Raw genomic sequence first — 9,889 nt, forward strand, 5'->3', positions numbered from 1 at the left:
TTGTTACAGAACGCTATATTAATAGTAGAATTTACAATTATTTCATTATATGTGTGTGACACAACTGAGTTTTTAAGAATTCGTGGTAGTAATGCTGTAAAACTTACCTGGTAAGGTCAGTTGGGTATCCATATATTATGACTCTCTGTTGTGGACGTTGTCCGTTTAAAGAAACATATTCAGGCTGACAATACGAATAAAACATATTGATTAAAATTACTTAACTAAAGTTTAATTGTAATTCTCCTTTTGAGTATTTACCTTTTATTTTACAACTAAATATTTATTAAAAAGCTAACCAACATTTTATGTGTTAACCCAGCAGTCGAAAAAAAAAGCAAATGTAAATTTTAAACTACAATTATGCAGACATTTATAAGTTGTATAGAAATTACACTTATTGCATCTATTTTTAAAAATTAATGGGTGCTTAGTGTTGTACTTTTTTCTAAGAATATTTCAATCTTTTTCCTATGGGTCAGTTATACATTTGCAAAAATAAAATAATTAGAACAGTACTATATATATATATATATATATATATATATATATATATATATATATATATATATATATATATATATATATATATATATATATATATATATATATATATATATATATAAGTGTGTATGTTAAATTAATATATATTAATTTTTTACTTACTGGATTTTTAAACTGAAACGCATATATATATATATATATATATATATATATATATATATATATATATATATATATATATATATATATATATATGTATATATATATACATACATATATATATATATATATATATATATATATATATATAGAGAGAGAGAGAGAGAGAGAGAGAGAGAGAGAGAGAGAGAGAGAGAGAGAGAGAGAGAGGAAGAAAATGCCTACAAACATCGACGTGGGTTAAAATATGAACGTGAGTGAAAATCTCAATTTATTAAGTAAAACACCTCTGTTAACTAATAATGTCGTACATCGACCTCAGTAATTACAAACAATTATGTTACATTCGGGATAAGTCAGGAAGACCTTAAAACTGAATAAAAGACACATTTCCATATACAAATATACCATGTTTTTTATGAAAAAAAACTAAGCATCTGCACAAACAAATCCACTTGATGAATTCCTAAGGTCTTAGGAGTAAAAAATAATCGTTATTTTCAAGAAACCTTTTAATGGTTGTTAAAAATTGTGAGACATATTATATCCTTACATAAACAATGTTTATTGTAGGGAAAATAAATATAAAAAAGACGTCAAAGACATTATGGTTTTGCGTAGTAGAAGTAACTTTCTAAAATAATAATTATACAATATATTCTATACCATTTTGTGGAGAAAAATAATTGAAGATAGATAGTATTCCTTTGAGTAATAATTGCAATACATATTAAAATATTTATCCTCATGAAATTAACTGAAAAAATGATAGTAATATAAAGTTCAAGTTCTTCTATCGTCGAATCCTATGCTTATTTTGCTTACTTTAGTATCATTATTAGACGCGCAAAAAATAAATCATTCATACGTTTAACTACGCATACTGCCAAATTTCGTTCAGGTTTAAAAAAAAGAGAGTTTGAATGCTGATTTAGTTATTGATTGGCTATTATGGAGAGCTTAAGATTAAACAGTAATAGTAATTTCTTAGAAATTCTGGAATGTTCAAAATTTATTACTTGAAACGTAGTTAGAACTGCCAAGGTTCCCTGAATATTTATATTATATTACATTGACTTTTAAAATTAACTACAACAATTTCATCAGGATACATACTTTAATACTTAACACACATTATACACAAAAGAATGCTATACTTCGTCATGGTCTGTTTGTGTTTAAAATAGTATAAAATTATATGAAAAATATTTATTTTAGTTAGCTCCCTTGTAAATTGACCGAATGTCGTAGTCTTTGTTTACTTTCTTTTCACAAACAGTTGCTATACTAATGTAAGAAAATACGGTATCTGGACATATTTGACAAACATAATGGTTTTTCCGACAGGGAATAACGATTTCTTTTGTTACCCACCATGGTTGGTCTACGACCTCACGAAATATCAGGGAGATCGTTCGATTATTTTTTAATATATTGCTGATTTAAGGAGAATGTCAATCGTGGTCACTATTTAGCCCTCGCTTTGTGAGCAGAGGCTGACCGATAAATTATCCATAACGCCGATTAATTTACTCAGCACTATGCAAAAAATGAGCCGGATAACCCCGTAAATGCTGCAGAAGTTGTTGTATAGTAGTTGTGTACTTATTTTCATAATAGTAATCAAAACTTATAACGTTTATGTATGATAATTGATTTTGTTTTAGTGGTGACATTGGTATATTTATTTTTACAGGATCCTTTGTTTGTCTCTAGAATAAGCGATACATTTTGTCGCAGAACAGTTCTGACTGAAACAGATGGTAGACTTCAGGAACAATCTAAATGATAATGAAATTATAATTAGTATAATATTTGATTATTTTATTACTAATCTAATGAAGCTGCAGAAAATAGTGTAGTAGCATTTATTGTTAAAGAAAAACAATAGTTTAATAATACTTGACTGACATTCTTACATAAAGTATTTGTTATTGCACATAAATAAACCGGGAGTGATCTCCCCTAAACTTTCTCGAATACTTTTATATAAAATAACAGGGGATGGGAACTCGGGCTACAGACATGATTTTTAATCCATTTTAAATACTTAAAGTTTTAAAAATAGAATATAATGTCGTAGACAAAAGCATTGCACACCAAGTGAACGCTAAATAAAAAAGTGCATAATAGTGCGCAATATTATTAGTACTTTAAATATTTACATTAGTTTTTGAGAAATCGGGAGTAGCGTCAATTACTACTTCCGGTCAACGGAAATGACTCAAAATTTAACAGAAGGTGAAGAATTTGATATTTTACTTACATGTGAAATTTCGTTTATCTATCTGGAATAGTACTCAAGTTATAGGCTTTTGAAAATTTCAAAGTAGGAAAAGTACCACTTCCGGTTATCGGAAATCGCTCAAAAGTTTATACGTATCTACGATTTTGATACAATACTTTTTTATAAAATTTCATCAACCTAGTTTTAACGGTACTCAAGTTATTGTGTTTACACACACACACACAGACAGACAGACACACAGACAGACACACAGACATACGGACAAGATTGCAAAATTATGTTTTTCCGTATCAGTGAGATGTAAAACGTCGAGATTTGTAAAAATCTCGATTTTTTTTTTGCACGATTACAAGATTTTTCTCTATACTTCGTATATACGAGAAAGTAAAAATAATCCTCCAGTATAACTTATAAAAGTATCACTGATACATTACTTTTATTTCAATTTTAATTTAACTTTTGCGTATTTCAAAATATAGTAAATAGATCGTGATAATATTTATAGAAGAATTCTCTCTGAAATAAAGATTGGATATTTATTTGGTCACTAATGTCTAATCTATTGATTTACTTAATGTTGAAGGTGTAACTGAACATTTATAAGATGTAAGTTTACATTCATTAGATGTACATTTAAAAGCAGATGCTAGTCTAGCATGTGGTAAACTGATGAATAAGAATGGTCGAAAAGTATTTGTAAGGAATAGGAATTGACTTAGTTTTTAGCATAATGCCTTTTGGCTATTCAAGATTATTTTATTTCACACCATGGTAAAAGACTATGGGTGAACAGATGTACATTTTCTAGATCTACATTGCACAGACGAATCCCGATAATGCTTGATATCTTTGATAAAGCAGATATAAGCCATTATCTTCTAACAATCTTGTCTCTTGTGTCATCGACACATATATATTATATATATATATATATATATATATATATATATATATATATATATATATATATATATATATATATATATATATATATATATATATATATATATATACGAGCCGACCCGCGGCATAACAAACGCCGCTATTTAGTTGTTTTATTTTCTACTTTTCAGTAATTCATAATTTGTTAATTCCACAGTACCTATGCTGCCACTGAAAATATTTGTTTTAAAACACTATCAGCAGGTCGTTAAGGACGATACTACCCCAACCCACCTTTCCCACAACCCCTACCCTACACCCCCCCCCGTGAAAACTGCCTCCTCTTAGTTACCTCCCCTACGTTTAAAATAGTATCAAACTAAATTATCTGCCCATAGTAACCGTCATTAAACCCGGCTCTACGTTTGTAAACATTTAGCGTGAACCAAAGCTCACCAGACCATGCAGGGGTGGGGTGGTAGGGAGCGCACTTACAGCTTGTTTTCTAGCGTCTCCAAGAAGATATATATATATATATATATATATATATATATATATATATATATATATATATATATATATATATATACATATAGGTAGGGGCCAAACAAAATTTCTGCGGGGGTGAGGGGGGTGGCTTTGATTTCCAGGTTCGTCACTGGTTGATAGGAAACAAATTATAATATACAGCTACAATGTTAATATCCGGCCATAATTAGAACTTTGTCCTGTGCAATGAAACCAGAAACATGATTCTATGTATGAAAGAATGAAGGAATGAACGAACAAACGAGCGAACGAACGAACGAAAGAACGAACAAACGAATGAACGAATTAACGAACGAACGATTGATCGAACGAACGAATGAACAAACGAACGAACGAACGAACGAACGATCGAACGAACGAATCACGAATGAACGAATGGTAGAATGAATGAATGAACGAATAAGTAAGTGTATGTTAGCTTAATATAAATTAATTTTATAATTACTGGCTGTTTCTACTTAATTGCAAGTCTGATTCAAGAAATGTTGATGAGATAATCATTCCTGAACAATATAAAAAAATACAAGATGGACAACAATTTATTCTGTTCGATTCTGGTGCTAAATCAAAAGGTAGGATGTTTTTGTTTGGAACCAAGGACAACCTTAGGTTATCATAGGTTAATCAGCACTGGTTTATGGATGGTACATTCAAAACAGCTCCTGCATTGTTTTCACAACTCTACACAGTCCATGCATTGCTCAATGTGTTTATGCCTTACTTCAAAACAAAACACAGGAAACATACACAGCACTCTTACAGCAGCTAACGGTCTTAAACACAAACCTGCAACCAATTTCTATTATGAATTGACTTTGAAATGGCTGTGATAAGAAGTGTTGAAAGGGTATTTCCAGATTGTGAGGTCAAAGGGATTTTTCTTCCATCTTAGCCAAAATATATATAAAAAATACAGGACTCTGGCCTTCAACAACTCTACCAAAATGATAGTGAATTTACTCTCACGCTCAGAATGATACCTGCGTTGGCTTTTGTTCCTATTGAACACATGGGTAGTGCCTTTGAAAGATTATTGGAATTTTTCCCCCAAGAAGCAATGCCAATTGCAGACTATTTTGAGGACTATTATATTGGCAGACCACAACGTCGAGGTCGGAGACTACCTATGCTTTCACTTGATATGTGGAACATGCACATACGTCCTGAAGACCATATGCCAAAAAAAAAAACAACTCAGTTGAAGGCTGGCACATACGTTTCCAGTCGAATATGGAATGCTGCCACCCAAATATTTGGAAATTCATTGACTTTATTAAAAAGGAACAATCACTCCATAAGTTTTATTGTACACAGATTAATTCAGGTCACTGCTTACCAAGCAGAAAATAAATATATTGATAGCAGCTCTCGAATTGTAAATGTTGTTAAAAATTGTAATGTGTCCACCATTATTGAGTTTTTGCGAGGCATCGCTCACAATCTGTCTTTTTAAAGTTATAATAAAAATAAAACAGTTTTATATATTAATTTTGGTTCTCATCATCTTTGGTTTTTTCCTTATATAAACCTCAACTGGGGGGGGGGGGGATGGGGGTTTGTCCATGGGGTTTATATCGCGGGGGGGGGGGAGGTTGTCCAGGGGGTTTATGTCGGGGTTTTTTTTTTCCAGAGGGTTTTTGTCCAGAGGGTTTTTGTCCAGGGGTTTTTTTTGGCCGGACACCCTTTATTCGCCAGAATTATGAAATAAGAAATGTAAAAAAAGTATAGGACTATCCCAATCCACTTTAGCAGCTGTTAACTTTTTTTTCTTTCTTGACGAACATCACCGGCTAAGGAATATGTCCCCACCGTCGTACCCAACCGTCAAGTCCCCGGCTCAACAGTAGAAAGCTAATAACTAAAACTACGTCACTCATGTCAAATTAATGATTATTGACCAATAGAAAAATGCATTCTGAATAAAATAACCTTCTCCATTTGACGCTATTCGAAAAAGTTGGCACTTGAGCGGTGGCAAGCATTTAATTGTTGCCACGTGGCTAGCTACATAACGGCTGTGGGCTGGGTCTAGAGCTCTACGCATACTTTCTATTGCACCTATTCTCACTGCTCTCTTACAAGTTTTTTCTTCTGTTTAATCTTGTGTGTCTATACATTTTAATTTTTGTTATCAGTTTTGAGAATGATATAATACAACTATTAATATGTGTGTAAGGAGCTAGAAAGCCGCATCTTGACATCAAAAGAGCCACATGCGGGTCGCGAGCCGCAGGTTGTTGACCCCTGGTATAAGCTAAATTTTATTTAAAGAAGGAATATAAAGATTTAGACATATTCGAATGTAAAAAAAAAAGATCTTTAATTATGCAACCAGAGAAGTATTTATGGTAGTGACAAAAACGCTCTACGGAACGCATAGTTAGCATAAAACTATAATTGGCAAAAATAATGCTATCACATGTAACAAATAGAAAAACATCTTTATAAAACAATGTTTTATTAATAAAAAGTTTAATACTACGGAACGCAAACACCACTAAAGGCGTCACTGATTGTAGGATAAAAAAGATAATTAAAAATAGGAAGTCGAAAATGATACACAATACTAAAGACGTCATGTTGAATAAGATTCGCTTCCCACATCTTTTAGTTTACAGTATGAAGAAATGAACTACTTCATTTTAAGTCGATTTAGATGTATATATTTACTTATTAAGTCGTATGCTATGAAATTTGTACAATTTTCTCTGCCGAAATAATAAAAATAAATTATTTTTTATAAACAACAAAATACCGTTGAAAACGCCGATTTTTAACGGATACATTTCAGTCACTTAATAAGTTATTTTTTATGACCCTATTAATTAAAAAATAATCAATTTTTCCCAACTTTACAAGCTCTTCACGTAGTTGGGAAAAATTGATTAATTTTTAATTGACAATAGACGGAAGACGGGTAAAGGATGTGGAACAGTTTGTCTAACTTTGCAGCAAGATCAGCAAAACGGGAGGCATATAGAAGGACATACGTGCTAGAATTATTAGAGCCCGATGTGCTTTCACAGTTTTGCGACCCATATGGAAAATTTCTGCCATCTTCGTTACCACAAAAATTAGGATATTTAACTGAAATGTCAAGGCAGTTCTACTGAGCGGAACAGAGACACGGAGAGTCTCCAGAGCAAGCACAGCAAAGATACAGACCTTCATGAACAGATGCCTTAGGCAGATATTGAAATTAAGATGGCAGGACAAAGTACCCAACAAAGAATTATGGAGGAAAGCTAGGCAGGATCCTATGGGTGTACAAATAAGAAGGAGGAAGTGGCGATGGGTGGGTCACATACTGCAAAAGGCAAGCGCTTGAGTGGAACCGCCAGGGAAAGCGGAAGAGAGGGCGCCCAAGACAGACCAGGAGGCGGAGTCTTCTTGAAGAACTGAAGCCAACAGGGATGTCTTGGGAGATGGCAAAATTAATAGCCGGGGATCGGAAGAAGTGGAAGGAAATGGTGGAGGCCCTATGTTCCATAAGGAGCAAAGAGGATTAAGTCAAGTAAGTCAAATAATAAATTTGATTTCTATAAGTGCATACATAAAAAAGCCTTGGCATTTTAAAAAAGTACCAACAAATTCAAAATGGAGGAGGTTTTTTCGGGTTTCCTTGACAACCAAAATTGATTTCAACCCTTTATTGCTGTTTAAAACTTACTTTTATGTGCCAAACATGAAATTTTTTTTTAAAAATGCGTTATAGCTTAAATTGTTAAAAAAAGGAGTAGGCCTATATCCGATTATATATCTTAGTACATTTTATCATTACCATTGTTTCCTATTTGTTTTTTATTTGACGTCATTCTCTTTAACAGTGATGATTTTTATTTTCTTAAGAGATTTATTGTTACACAAACATAAACAAACAACTACAACACAGATGAAACAATAAACACCTCTCCAGTTGTATAATAAAAAGTTTTTTTCTACATTCAAATATGCCTTTATTATTTTTCTCGTCTTTAAAGAAAATTTAGTTTTTTTTTTTAATTTTGTGGCTCCAACATTTTATTTTTAACATATGCCCGTATCTTTAAGTTCTCCATATTGCTGAACAAACTAATCCCGTAGCCTCGGAAAAAATATGCGACGAACAAAAAGCGAGAGAGAGAGTGGGGGTGGTGGGCTGCGCATTTAGGCTGTTATACATTATATATAGAGGTCTATATATATATATATATATATATATATATATATATATATAATATTTATATATATATATATATATATAAATATTATATGTACAGTCAATCAATTAGCATGTAACTTAATGTTAATCTTTTTCATAATATTTTTTCGCTACATTCAAATGCCTAATTAATAAACTTATTACAGTGTGTATGTAATTAATAAAACATGTTTCTTACTGAATACAAAATCCAATCGATTTGAACATCCCCGCGAATCCGAATATACTTTATCTTTGACATCCTTGCTGGTACATTCAAAACTAAAGTTCTGGTGTTGACTAAAACCTAGTAAAATACACATGTCAAAAAAGTAACGACCTGGAGTAATTTTAATATTGTCGGAAAATTATTCGCATACTGCTAAACAGAAATATAAATTTTAACTAAATCCAAAATGTACCTTGAATTGATGGTTGTTTATCACAACTGATAATTGTACTGCTTTTCTTCCTTCTAAATGTTTCCCGTCGTAAAATGATGGCGTTCCCCATCTCAGATTTCTTTTGTAATTCATGGAGAATCTCTCTGTGTTGAAACGATATTCGGCCTGCATTTCGATGTCTTGGATGCATGTATTAGTCTCACACAGGTCCAGAGTAAATCTACATCATTGTAATTAATCATTTTAGACTTTTCACAATTAAGATTGGAAGTAATGAAACGTCAAAAACATAAAGTATTTTGAAAATACCTGTTAGTTTTTTTATAGGTTCTTTAAAAAAATTGAAATTTTACAACCTGTTGGGATTTTGAAGCATGGCTCCTTCAATGTATATTTCTTTACCATCAAACATTGGGTGTCTAATTTCTGCAGTATAAGGCACAGGGTACTGGGGAAATTTTATTTGGGTAATAAAACTCTAAGAAATTGGAAATCTTCAAAGATAAAAGACGTTAAAGATTTGTTTATAATCAGTTTGCACTTATATATGAAATTTTATCAACCTAGCTGTAACGGTACTCAAGTTATCGTGTTGACAGACACACATACACATACACACACATACGCAAACACAAACATACACAAACATACGGACAAGATTGCAAAATTATGTTTTTCCGACTCAGGGAGTTGTAAAACGTCGATATATATATATATATGCATATATATATATATATATATATATATATATATATATATATATATATATATATATATATATATATATTTGTATGTATTTATTTTATTTATCCAGAATAGACATTTAATCTTGAATTATTTTCATTATACTTTAACGATCTGGCATTGCACATCGACGCAGGTCAGTGCGAGATGTTCGCTGACGATTCTTTGTTAAAAACTTCAAACATGTGCCAATCAACTTGCTACTTGGACAAAATTTAA

General features: G+C 31.6%; 1 protein-coding gene across 1 annotated transcript in view; it reads right to left on the minus strand.

The window, feature by feature from the left end:
- Positions 1-9,889, minus strand: part of LOC131929925 (32 kDa beta-galactoside-binding lectin) — a 28,019-nt gene that overhangs the window by 10,651 nt on the left and 7,479 nt on the right. The window contains exons 3-6 of the mRNA XM_059286315.1: positions 9,283-9,374; positions 8,945-9,146; positions 8,722-8,829; positions 108-184 (exon numbers count right to left, since the gene is read on the minus strand). Of these exons, the coding sequence (XP_059142298.1) occupies positions 108-184; positions 8,722-8,829; positions 8,945-9,146; positions 9,283-9,374 (479 nt within the window). The remainder of the gene's footprint in view (positions 1-107; positions 185-8,721; positions 8,830-8,944; positions 9,147-9,282; positions 9,375-9,889) is intronic.

This window comes from Physella acuta, unplaced genomic scaffold, assembly GCF_028476545.2.
Source record: "Physella acuta isolate Inbredline_101_S28 unplaced genomic scaffold, ASM2847654v3 ptg001696l, whole genome shotgun sequence".
Taxonomy (NCBI): domain Eukaryota; kingdom Metazoa; phylum Mollusca; class Gastropoda; family Physidae; genus Physella; species Physella acuta.